The sequence below is a fragment of the Mizuhopecten yessoensis genome, unplaced genomic scaffold (genome assembly GCF_002113885.1).
Source record: "Mizuhopecten yessoensis strain PY_sf001 unplaced genomic scaffold, ASM211388v2 scaffold29, whole genome shotgun sequence".
NCBI classification, from domain to species: domain Eukaryota; kingdom Metazoa; phylum Mollusca; class Bivalvia; order Pectinida; family Pectinidae; genus Mizuhopecten; species Mizuhopecten yessoensis.
In genome coordinates, this window is record NW_018403342.1 from 377,242 (window position 1) to 391,821 (window position 14,580).

Genomic DNA, 14,580 nt, shown 5'->3' on the forward strand with positions numbered 1-14,580 from the left:
CAGGTATCTCCTTATACAAAGCTTCATCAGCTTCCTCACACATTAACGTTTTTTATATACATTCATATACATTGACCTCCAAACAAAGTAGGCCTGTACCTTGATTTGAATGCTTTTCTTAGATGATGCACACACAAAATATTCATAATTCTATAAATGTGAAAAATTCAAATTCGACTTTAGGTATCATTCAAGCTTATAGAGCTTGGAAAAGGTGCTTCCTGATACGTCCGATTTGTTTGCTGACTGCACGTGGAAGACCTAATAAATCCGTTTGTAACATACAGGTTTGTGTTTATGTGACTACGTGTTGAGATAATTAGCCTTGTGGAAGCTGGGCAGCCCGGACCTGATCGGGATTCACAGAAAGATAACATTCTCATTATGCTTCGCCTTCCATCTAAATCACGCTTAATCGACTTTGGCAAATAATCGACCTGATTTAGAGTATCGTTGATTCCGGCTATCTATCCCCTTAATGGGCTAAATTGACGATATGGCTAACATACGTGTGAAAGCGGAAACACATAAACATGTGCCACATTTCTCCACGACACAGATGCAAACATTTCATCACCCACTCTACCTTAAAACCCAACTAGTCAGTTCGATGCTGTGCAAACATAAAAATGTATGCAAACCTATATTTGCTGGTTAACTTATTTCAGGGTTAAACAAAACAAATTTGTGTTAATACTGTTAAAACAAGAAAAACGAAATTTCTTTCCTTGAACCATTATAGCATTTTATGATGGAAAAGGAATTTCAAACAATTTTTACTTTTAGGGCATACAATGCTTACTCATTTTTGACAAAACCAGAACCATGGACCTTTACCCTAATGCATTAACTGCTCAATAAACCTACTCTAAGACAACACGTTTATGGACAATTCGGTTTATTTGACACGTTTGTGATTGTACTTAAGGGGTCTAGATACATTTTTGGAACACAATCCTACAGGCTCGTTCCTATGGTTTATTTTTATATATATTATATACTTGTCTCTAAAAGCTTTTTTTACATTTCGGTTCCCTTGTCTACATACTCATTTATTTATTCGGTGTATATAAACAAGTATATATAATTCATCTTATATTAGGAACAGTACTCATTAACTGTCCTTCTATGAGGGAGAATGGACGGGAAAGTGACCACTTGATCACGCGAAGCGTGTTATGTTCCCAAAGGACAAAAACCGTAGAGTATAGTTTAGTTTATACTACTTAATTTAAATAATAGCTGAACAGAATATGAAAAATAAATATGACTGGGAATACATGAGCCAGACAATGGGAAACATAAGATCAGGTGATTAACCTAAAATATGGAGAATATAAACAACCCGAATTTGTTTGTAAATTCTACTCTAGTCAGTTAAATATAAATCTTAGGTTTATTTGGTGCTTTATTATGCCATATCAATGTCAAATATCGATTCATAGCAATATTTAAAACGTTCATTTTTTTTAAAGTCAGCATTATAAAACAAATGTATATTTTTACTATTACTATTTAATATCAATTTACATCAATGCACAGTGTCCGGTAATACATATATAAGTCTTTATCAGTATAGTACATTATTGTATCACGCCCAGGTAAACATTTTCTCATAGGTCCATAATTACCCCAGCTGAAATGATTATAAAAATAAATGTAATCTGGAATTATTTAGGACTTTTTGAGAAAGCGTAAGACTAAGTTAGGCACTTTTACCCATGTGACGATCGTCTTCTGATATACAACATAGTAGTGTTATTTCACCAAAAGGTTGCAACTATCAGCAATGTATATTGAATATGTAAGCTATCAATAAGTGAAGATATCATGTATACACGTCAATTGGTAAAGCATGGAAGTGTTCGTTCAGAACGACAGATAATTACACATAATCTGTTAGTTCTGTTTGTACGTACTAATCTGCCGCATTGTATCAACTACACGCCGCTGGGAATGCTGGTGAGGAAAAAAATACACATTTATTACCAAAACATATTGTATTGTTGTTTATCACGTATATCGAATGTTCGGAGTTGGTGTCATCTCACCGGGAAACCAATTGTTTAAAATAATCACGTCTTAAGGAAACATGTGTTGCCTTTGGCCTAACCACTGCGAAAGCGTGACTTTCGTCGTGTTTGTCACAGTAGGACGTATTGAGGGTCCCTACTATCATGCGGATGTATAATAAACATGCTCAAGGGCAGCGCTATAATTTGTACGAGTTAATTGTGATAGTTTCTTCAATCAGGCACACTCTTGTTATCAATTTATTATTGAAACATATAGATATTAGGAAGGAACACTTACGGGCTTCATTGGAATTTATCATATTCTGATACAAATTGGCGGTTCGTAACATGGTGTGCGTTCTGCCTACGCCCACAATGCGAATTTAGTCAGGACTGTAGGACATTAGCCATGCTTTTTTGTTTTTAGGCTTGGAATTTCAAAACTGCAGAAAGGCCAATACAACACTTTCGAATCGATTTTTAAAAGTCAAGAGAATGACCATTTTTGATGACGATGTTGAGATGTTCACGAGTCAATTATGACGTTGCAATAAGGGTTACATTCTGAATAGCACTTTCCTTTCATTATTTTACCTTAATTACATACACAATGTACATATATTACTCGTATAGTGATCTGTACAATGGATCAATTATGGTTACAGGTAAGTAAAATATGGTTGAAGTACCAATTATTTTTGGTTTTGGTTAAGCTATAAAAACAATATTAATAACAAACTGTCTATTAGGTGCGTTTTTTTAAACACATACACAATTATATATGATAATGCAACTGATATGTTTCATACTATTTGTATAGGTTAATATACACTTGTAATATATTGCTTCAAACGCAACTGCTATGATTTCGTATTTTACCAACAGTTTTAACGAAAAAGTATAAATAGGCTAAGACAAGCGTGCAATGCATGCCCTGTCTATAAAGAGGATAATTACAAAATAATGTAAGTTTTTTTTTACGATCCGAAACATTACATATACGGTCGCCGAAAGCTTTTAGACACATTGCATCCCGACGGTATCGTGTAATCGGTCTCCCACGCTTATAGTCACGCTGAGGTGTTAGACGGGACAAATCGCAGTGATCGTATAACAAAGATATAACAACAAAGTAAAATGTACATTTACATAGGGTGTCAAATTGCCCTTATCGACTAGTTGGGACTTCAGTGTGAAAGCGAATAGAGTTGTCCTGGAATCGTTTGATAGCGTTCACGCTGTGTATAGCGCCGACAGTTTGCGCTTGATATGTGTATTACGCTTGAAATGTATTGGAATTTCAGGCGACGCTGGGGACCAAATGCCAACAGTAAGAGGTCATTTTTTTTCCTCCCAGAAGACATATTGTGGCGATTATGTTTGTCGTTTGGACATTGTTGACTGCTGCGTCTTTTTCTCTCGCTCTTTTTAGAACTGGGAAGTAAAGTTGACTTCTATAACGATATTCTTTCTGACTCCCCACACGACTTGCGTTTGAAGGTAAAATATATTAATTAAAAATGAATAAGGTGTTCACATACGGAAACATTCAAAATTGAAATGAATTATGGAAAGAAAAACGTAATAACTGAGCAGACACCAAGAAGAAAACCAAAATGCTTTTGTTTCGTTGGCTCAGTGTCATGGCAACGGTTGCGCTCGTAAAAAGACGATCTCCAAATGTGTTTTGGCGACTCAATGTTTAAATTAAGGTATCATATTATTGGCATATTTATAATGTGCTCACGATGACATTAAAACATTCGTTAACATGATTCTTACCTCAATTTTTTCCTTTTTTCCCCCAATTAAATATTAGATGTTTATTGCAAAGGAAATTGAAAAAGTAAACAACATATTGAAATGAAACTACATATGTTTAAATCCCAATTCATTAATATTGCTAGTTTTCTATAGAGGATTAGTAGTGTTTCTTCGGGTGAATTAGTAACACAATGCTGCAAACCACTGAACTGTATTCACAGCACGAAACCTCAGATAGGGATACAGTGTGCTGGCAATTTACTACATGTAACAGTGTTTCAATTATGTAAGATACGTTCCAATTGATTTTCATAATTTACCACAAGAAATATGACGAATAGAAACACCTTATGTCTACTAATAAAACACGTCGATGGAGAAAGGCAAGGATAATAAATATTTACTGTTTAACTGGCTTTAAAGTTATCTAGCCACCTTAAGACTCATTACAGATGTATATCTACATTCACGTGTAAATACAATAACCTGTTGGCAAACTATAATTTGAAAGAATCTCTTTGACTGTTATTAACGTTTGATTTGATTTGATTTGAGTAAGTGTCATACAATGTACATGCAATACAATGCCATCACATAAATAAGAATTTTCCTAGTTACGTATTTTATCATAACAATTCCCGAACCTAAAATACAAATTGGATATTGAAAATAACATCACTTATTTTGATTAAAATAAAACTTACTCAAATGTCTTTAAACGTCTTGCAAAGGATGACTCATGGAAGTATCGAGTCTTCTTTCCAATAGGGTCGTTTTCCGTTCTTAACTGATATATGTAACTTAAATAATTAATTTTTAATTATTATTCATCAATTAAAAAATATATTTTACATATAAATGTATAAATGGTGTTATCGTATGCTAAGGACAAATATATATACATCAAAATTACAATACAATGTATAAAGCAGCAAATATAACGTGTTCTTCAACATTCCCGTTCATTTATCTGGCTCAGTATTTGGAGGAGCCGATTGTCAAATGGTCTACATCCAGTCTTAAAACCACTGACCTAATCCTAAATGCCTATTGAGAAAAAGAATGTGTTACGACCAGCAGAAAAAATAGTTAGATTATACTGATTATCATTTCTTGCTCCTCAATCGATTGAGGTCTTGCCATCAGCTAAAATTCCCCAAATGAAATCCCCCAAAAAGCCTTTATATGATAAAATTATAACATAAAAGACAATTTCAAAAGGTTGGTAAATCAAGCTAGGAACTTTTATATATTTTTTCTCTAAAATTTATACTGTACCCCATATTTGGACTGTTTAATATCAAATATTTGAGAGACATTTTGACTATAATGTACTTTTGTTTAATATCATAAAGACACATGACTATGTATCATATTAGCACGGTTCTCGTGTTTGTCTCCCACTGATTACAAGTTTGTTTGAACATTTTCAGATGCTATCGCATTTCTGCGTCTAGACAAACACAGACCAATCTAATTATCACTGGTTGGCTGACCCCTCTGACCAGTTGTCCAGACCGATGACCCTTGATCGCGTTCTTCTCTATTATTTGGAGCCCAGTTCCTTTTTTTCTCCACAACATAAATTATAAACAGGAAGGAAATAGACGTCTACGTCAACCTGGTAAGATTAAGGCTCTCTGGATGAGGTCGGCGGAATGTCTAAGTGATCGCGGTAACTTGCCTCTCGTGACCTGTGAGGCGTACTATAATAATTGTACTTGGACCGGAGAATCAATGCCTATGGAAAATACGCAGGCATCTATGGTTGAAGTAGGCTTAAAATGTCGTGATTATGGATTACGAGGTGCTCTTACGGTTGACGCTCGTTTAACTAGGTGCTATGTAAAATAGGTATTGGGGACAAAAGCGTCAACACACAAAATGCAATTGAGGCTGATGTTAAGGATATTTAAGAGCTCACAGCCGCACATGTGACAACAGTCGTGATGTATGTTGTGAAGTCCCGGAAATCACATCAGTAACTAACTAAGTTTTGTCTTCACATAAGATATAACAAATTTAGTCAAGGTTAACACTATTACTTCTACAGTTTTGATAAAATTATCTTGGGAGGGAAATCTCTAATACTTCCTACACCTGGTTAAATTGCCAATACTTTGCTGGAAATAATTGAGTTGTTTAACGACATATTTTGTGTGACTCAAAAGCTTCACTTTCGTGGTATTCTTTTGTATTAAAAATGTGTTTGTGTTCTGTCTTTATTGACGACACTGTGCATTTACTAATCGGTACTTTAAGTGGTTAGACAGTTTTTATATGCATATAAGGTATTTTTTACCATGTAGAACAGATAAATGTATTACGTTTCCATAGAAATGAATAAAAAAGACAAACCATCTACTTATTACTGTACAAACAAAGACTGTCAATCAAAGCATTCTCGTTAAGGAATGGTTATTTCAATCTATGAATTACCACAGAACAAATGTATCTCCCCTAAAATCATGATGGTTTCCGGGTTTAAGCAAACTACAAATGATGGCACTGAGTTTAAGCCTATTCACATCGTAATGAATCAACTGTACACGGTTTTACTTGGCTGATTGGTCAAGGTGCTGCTTTGAACAGAGTTTTTCGTTTATAGTCAATATGGGGTCGATGATGTGTGTCTGTCTGTAGGCCACAGTAACATGACATTCTAACCAGTCAAATTACCCTGACTACAGAACAGTTAGATTGGTATCTGAGTATGCTGAATCAAAAATATAGAAGACGAGAGAGGGAATCAAAGCTTACGAAAGCAAAATAAACACCGAATCATGAAGGGTGCTCAATAGTCTTACGTCCGTATAAACCTGTAGATCGATCATGCAATTTGTATTGTATAACATACGTAAATGAATTACATCAAAGTCCCCAACACATACATATTAGTTCAATACTTCGAATATAATACCGAAGTACACATTACAGACACTAAATTAACACAAAACAACGCACTCGTGTATAGCTATTTGGAATGAATCAGTTAACAATACTTGTTTGAGAAAATATGAAAATCAAGACATCCAAACCTGCAATTACTGTGTATTTAACGAATACTGCATACACCTTTGAATCAATAATCGTTCTGTATCGATAATCTGTACACATTCAAAAGGAATTTACTTCGTCTCGAATTCAACCTCAGCTAGTTGTACAGTTAATGTAGTTCTCACAGTAATATACTACTATGTGCTGTGGACACCTGAAGTAGACCACGTTGTGACTTATTTTAGTTACTAGTAACCCATAGCAATTAACGAGAAGGTTTGAATTGGGATAGTCACATTGTATATAGTGGAGAATCGAATTGATCACTATACACATATTTTTATTTTTTTTATTTCGCGTAATGTTGGGTATAATGAGGAAAAAGTCATCCACCCTGGGTTCGATTTGTTATATCCCTCCTGCTACATGCGATATACTTATTTCTCGCACCTCAGACAGAGATATCCTACGTCATACCCTATGCTAGATTTTTCTATCTCGTCCGATCTGTCTTGCACTTACACTTCGATGTATTCATCCGCGCGTTAACTGCTTGAGAAATTGACAATTCTAATAACAAATATTCTGTTTTGTTGTTCTATGTATAGTTTTGATGTTGTAGATAGATAAAATGTAATCTACACTGTGAAATACGTTGTAATCTACGTAAGGACGGACTACGTTTTTGAGCGGAAGAATTCAAATGTAGCTATAGTAGTGAAGAGGTGATTCCCATTTGAGGCCCAAGGCGAGATACTTGTATTTTTTAGCAAATTTGAACAGTTCTTTTCGAACTAAAATGTGCGAGAAAAAAAAACCAATAACCTGTAACTGAGTGAGATCGGAATATCTCTGTTTCTTGCTAAGATTCTGTTACACCCCAACCTCGGCTTACACCTCGGTCGGTATTTAGTTTCAGAATCTTAACCCTCGACTGAGATAACCCGATCTCGCTCAGTTACAGGTAAAAGATTCTATTTAAATTAACAAGAACATATTTTACAGGAAAAAGCTGAGCTTCCCAAATACAAAAAATGTGTTCGTAATTCGACTTTACAACAAAAGATAATCTAACGTATAAGACGAAAACATCAACAGGAACAAGGATGAGATTGGGACTAGAATAAAAAAGGAAAAATAAAAATAAAAAATGGAGGCGATATCAGAACAAAAAGGAATGCCATCATGCCTCCATTAACCACAGTAAAAGCCACGTGTTTTAGAAGGGTAAGTATTTCCTACAGCACGTACAACATTCTAGAATATTCATATACCATTAATACACTAAATGAAATTTATAGTTCACAGCAAAAAAAAGGTGAATTACAAACATATATAGGAAAAAATTAGTTGTACGTAATAAAATGTTTGCTTCAGATCATCCATGCATTATACGCTTTCAAAAGGTCATATGTTTAGTGTATTAATAAAGATTTTTGACAAAGTTTGCAATGCTTTACTGTCTTTATGTATTAGATCGGGCAATTATAGGTTGGTGCGATACATGTACGTGTCTTTATGCATTAATAGAAGAGTAATTCGTGAATTTATGTATTTTCTTTTGAGCAATGTGTACATGTATTTATGTATTCAGGTCAATAACGTTTATATATTCGTATGACTGTTTAGATTAGTGCAGTGTATGTCTTCTTGTATTCAGGTTACTACGATGTAAATTTGTTATATATTTAGCTTTGTGTTGTATGTGTGTGTATTCATTAATGTTTCTTCGATATGTCTTTATATATAGACGAGGCTAAATAAGATATTTCATCACACATTCATGTTTGGTTCGTGAGATATGTGTCGTTTTATATTAAGGTTTATAAGGGCAATTTGACGAACAAAAAATGGTGTCGTTCGTCTCAAATCAGACAGACAGATGATATCTTGAGATAGTCACATCAATGTTGTTTCAGTAGTGTTTATGCTCTACACCGCTACACAGTCACCACACGGCCGAACCAATACAGCTTATACGTATAGCAATGTGCTTGCGTGCATATCAAAAGAGGCAGTAGCGAAGACGTATTCAGGAGTATGTCATCTACAAATCAAATAGGGATGATTTACGATGTTATCCGGTAATAAGTTGGTAACGTGATTCCACAAATCCTATATTTTACCAGAATGTTCTATGTTAGCCTGACATTGGCCTAGTTCGCTGATGAACGTAGTGCCTAGGAATTGTATATGTTGTCTAGGATGGTGACAACATCAAGCTTTCATAACACAGAAATACTATTTGTTCTTGCCGCCTTCCGATATACTTTCTTCTACAGGCTACGAGTTTATTCTTGAACACAACAAGATAGAAAACATTATGACATGCTCGAGTTACACTACATTTGTGATGAGTTACAGAAGCAGCCATTGACTTTATTTGTAATATATATAGTAGCTATAACAAGTTTAATTATTAAAACTTGGTATTGAATATGGAGAAAATGATCATGACATGACAGTGTTATGAATGCTAAATAATGCTGTAATTGATGTAATCCTTCTATCAGTAAACTGACTCGTACATTAAAACTGTGTAACCTAGATGAAAACAATATGTGATATGTCAAAACAAATTGTTGAATATGTCCATCGGTATTTCTTAGTCTTATGAAAAAAATAAAAAGGGTAATAACTACGAAATGATACTGGAAAACGGTACGCGTCACTGCAATACTGCAATGAAAAATCCTTCATATCATGATCAAGTGTATTGGGGGTTTGTCTCCCTTCACCTCTACGTTCACAACTGGACAAAAGTATATACATATATAATGGAGCCACTATTTTAAAGTACGATCTCACTGAAATGTCAAAACCTGAACACGGTAACATGACATTCAGTCCGGCCACGGTATCTTATTTCAGATGAAAATGACTGGAAGTGCCTGTGTAGAAACAACAGACAATATGTGTAGGAAGGGACGATGGAAGTCATTCCTGTTATATCAGGAAGAGAAGACACTGTAAGTATGCTAGGTATCCAGAAGACAATACAAAGAAACACCGTTTCTGAATACTTTATATAAAACAACAACGTTCCTTAATTGAAAGCCATTAAGATATTTGCATGAATGCCGAGTAATTTGCGAAGGCTATTTCTACATAAAAAATGTGAAATAACTGGCATACATTTAACGAATGAACAACACGTTTGTCATTTTCGGAAATTGTACCTGGAGATTGTTAGACAAAGCATGTAAATCATGCCATATATGTAATGAGTTCTGATAAAACATCGACAGAAGATAAAAAACAACCTTTTGACTAATCGATATAATGTAAGAGAAATATGAAATACTTTTAAATTTGTCTGAAATCTCTTATTGTTGTTTTACTTCATTCACAACAAATAAAACTCGTGTATGTCACTGTCAGAAAGTCATGTTTTATTGTGAAAAACACCAACGAATGTTGGGATGTTGCACATGTAATAGGCAACTAATAAAAGAACTGGCAAATTTTGTTTGTGTCTTCTATGAGGGAACTCGCCAACAACCAAACAAAATATGTTGCACCCCTTGAAACATTTGGGATACTGTATTTTCTTTCTACTTCTTTCCTTTTGTTTTGTTTCCTTGGCCCTTCCCTGACAATAACTCATTTACAGACTTCGTGTTTAATGTTCCCACAAATGAGGAAGGTATTTGAATGCGTCCCAAGCCAGGACGTACCTGTTTTCTTAAAAATGATGGTTTTTACTCCGTGCTAAACGTGCAGCATTTAACGGAAATCGCAACAGATATTATACTCATTGTCAGTGTAATGTGACTAATAAGAATACTTTCTGCATGGTATTCAGTAAGGTAGCACTATAAAGTCGGCATCAGATTCAAGCTAAATAACCTTAGAATTCAAACAAATTAAGCACCGTAAACCAACCCGCAAAAAGGTAAAAAGACAAGGCATACTTTGGTTTGTAAATCAGAATACTTGTCACATTAACATTTTATTTTTTCCCTTTCTCCATGTTGATAAATGTATAATTCCCCAGGGTTTCCATCAGTTCCCGCCTGTCTTTGTAATGAACGGTTAAGGACACACCTTTCATTCGATCTATCGCATGGTTTCTACTTATCAAAAGTTAATTTAATAATCTATTATTAGATGTGACTGTTTTCACTTTAAAACATAGCGAAATACATTACTAATTGACTGTATCGTAGTTCCATTTTATTTAATCAGAAACCTTATTACATTAAAGTCAGAATTGACATTCCAGAACTTAAATAATCTGAATTCCATTGCGTCCCGACGACGACAGTTCAATTGCCAATCTAATCATTTATAAAATTTTCTCTCTTTCCAGTTTGTAGTTAAACGAAGCCCCGGATGCTGAATACAGTTGGAATGTTAAAACAATCCAATGGAAATGTCCGAATTGGCAGAGTTTAATCTAGAACCCCAATGAGTTATATAGAGAGAACAAAGGCATGGTGTTAGACCTTACGTTTGCTTCATGACGGACACAAATATTGCATTGCATACACAAGAAATTAAAAAGTGATTTTATCTGCAAACAGGGTCACCTTACAAAACACAGGCACATATTGGCCAAACTATATGTACAGAGTACATAAACCGTCTTTATATTTGCTTTTGGTGTGACCTTTGTTCATATCATCTAAACTTACTTGACTTATATCAAGGGAGATAACAAACATTGACTGTAGTCGTCAGATCGATTTATCGACCTTAGCAATTGCATTTATGTTGACGGCTTTTCGAGATCATATCAACTGTCTGGGATCGCAACAGAGAACATATTAGCGGCGCTATTCAATAAAAGATTTGAAAAGGGTTAAGTAAATAGTGTGATAGGTAAGTTCTATGTATTGCTGACTAAGGAAGCGTTTTTGATTTTAAAACAGTATATTTTGCATAGCATTTTCTGTTCCCATCTTATATGTTTGTCATTTTCTTTCTGTTATTATAAAATAGTTCCGTACAGATACATACTTTTGCTATGAACCGGAATGCGTTGATGGTCGAATTGGAATGGGAAGGGGTATCAAAGATGAAATACGCGTGCGATAAAAATGTAACAATAGATCCTGCGTTCAACGTAAGCAAATATTGAATTGTAAACGAAACGTGACTGATTGAATGTCCTGTGAAATGTTCAGCAATTTAGTTTTTGTTAAAATAAGTGAATTATTCAGCATCAAGTCGACTGGATATTATTGATTTATTTTTGCATTACTTCAATTATCTTTGCAAGACAACCGTCAAGAGTAATTTGTAAATTAATCAAGTCTAAAGAAAATAAAAAGTCATGATAGCTTCATGAAAACGAAACCAGAACTGCAACATCATGATAATTGCACATTTATACGAGCACTCAGTGGTGTCCTGGAAATTCGATAGACATCGAATGAAGGCGCTTTCTTTTATCAGCATAGTATAGGCAATCAATATAGCATGTATTTTCTTTGGAGTAACAATAAAAATACATATAAATAAAAACAAAACCCCAACAGAGACAAACATTGGTTTGGTCTCACTTACAGGAAAACCTTCCGATTTACATCTGTTGGATATTTTAATTAAGTTCATTGACAATGGCAGTTTTTCGTGGTTTTTATCACACAGCGGTAGTTTACGACATCGTTGGTTACATTGAAAGATAACGACAGGTGTATCACAGAATGAATACGTGACGTAAACAACCTTATGGTGGTCTGTTCACAGACACATTTTTACAATTATAACTTTGATGCGAAATTTAAATATAGCAATCAAAGACCATTTTTTATAAAGAAGAAAAACACGTTTTATCATTATTATTTTTTCACTCAAAACACTAGAAAATGCTTACTGATAGATAAACAACACTCTTTCAAAATGTTTGTATTATTTACATTTACAAATAGCTGTTACTTTGACGGAATGGTTGAGAATCCGTTGCCGGACAAACTAGTGTTATGGGAAACGAAACGAAACGAAGAGGTTTTTATGTAAACAAAATTCATAATCAATGTTGTTTATTTACCGTTGAGGTGTCATTTAACGTTAACGATTTTGCTGGCTTTATTTACTGACAATATGTAATAATATGCAATCATGATATGAGTTTGAGATTTCTATATTTTTATTTCAAGGCTACACAGAGAATTTTATAGTAAAAAAACACAAAAGGTACAAGGTAAGTTCACAGTTCTAACAATTGGTAAGACGTAAATGTTTCGCTAGTCCATGTGGTAACAAGACCATTGTTACGTAAGGACAGATTCTATCGAATTAGCGACCAGATTTGTAAAAAACATTTATTTTGCTGTTTATACCGATTCTCGATTTCCAAACTACACCATTAAAGGCGTTCAGCAACATCCTAGACTACATTCTCCTTCCAATAGATTTACGTTTGCAGTTGTTAACACTTTCGAATTTTTATTCATGTATTTATTTATTGGCGTCCAACATTGCGTATACACTTTTTTGTTAACCAACACATGTCCGGTTCACTAATCAGCTTTTATTCATAATGTATAATTATTTTTATCGCTGATGTTTAAAATAAATGTCATTCATTCAAATTGTGTTCTTTGTACAATTCTTGCCGTAAATAATTTGCTAAAAACTTTCTCACATATAAGATGGTTTAGACACTTATTATAACATGGTTTTGAATATTATTGGTAATTCCATACTAATACCACAAGGAGCAGTGAACTTAATATCGTCCCATTCATTATATTTATGCTATTTTTGTCCCCATTATAACGGTGTCGTAGGACTAAATCAGACATTGAGATGAGTGTAAATTACCACACTGCATACTCGATAAATTGTGCGATAAATTTTAATATAACGAAAATAGATATTTTGTTGTTAATATGTCAATATTTGGTTTCAGAACAGTAACCATGTGAAGTGAGTTTCATATTCAAAGTCAAATACCTTCTATATTGAATGAAAGATAATGTCATCAGAAATAACGACTGCCATTATGTTCATTTGTGTAGTATTAGGACATTAGCCCTATTTCCTTCCGACCAGCTAATCAATGTTACATGACGGTTGACAACAGTGCCAATCTTGTTGGGGCAGCACGAACTGTTTCATATCCTGTCGAGTAGAATATCAACCTTGTCAAACTGGGATGGGATACATGAATATCCCACTTATCTCTAATGTGTAATAACGGTACAGGTATTTATATGGGTATAATCGTCCACTTACCTTTGGCCGTGCTGGTGATGGTCTGTAGTTGTTCAAGGACTGTGGTGCTATTATTGAAATCGTTTATTTCAATTGAGTGTTTGATCGTGTAGCCTTGCTTAAGTAACTGGGCCTGGACCCCAGACGCCATATGTCGCCACTGCAGACTACCGGTGGTCACAAATGCTAAATTTCCCCATTGAAATTGTCTCAGATATTCCACTAATCCGTCCGCGAGTGTTGCGTAACTGCCGTGCATTGATAACACAAAGGTGTCGCACGACCGACTGTAGAAACTATTAGCAAATATTAAAGGTTTCTGGTATAATTCAGCGTACATATACATTAATGAGCTAATCCTATCAGTTGTATAGTCGATGATTACGTCATAAACTATATTGGAAAATATTTCTTCCGCTTTGTTTACAACTTCAAGTTGATTTGTGAAGCTGAAGAGATGGGTGACTATTGTAGAGCCTAGAAAAGTAGGGTCCAAGAATAAATTTTTGGTTGTTTGCGCCAGCGTTTGTACATTTCCTGCCGTGAAATCTGCTTCCGTATCGATGAAAACGATCGCTATGTCAATTTGTGCAGCGTGTGTGGCTGGATAGTTTGTAATTGAAGTACACAGAATCATTAC

At 34.5% G+C, this 14,580-nt stretch overlaps 1 protein-coding gene across 1 annotated transcript in view; it reads right to left on the reverse strand.

The window, feature by feature from the left end:
* The window catches only part of LOC110455688, a 75,261-nt gene extending 60,948 nt beyond the window's left edge, over positions 1 to 14,313 (reverse strand). The window contains exon 1 of the mRNA XM_021506365.1: positions 13,962 to 14,313. Within this exon, the coding sequence (XP_021362040.1) occupies positions 13,962 to 14,286 (325 nt within the window). The 5' untranslated portion in view covers positions 14,287 to 14,313. The remainder of the gene's footprint in view (positions 1 to 13,961) is intronic.
* Positions 14,314 to 14,580: the final 267 nt, after the last annotated feature.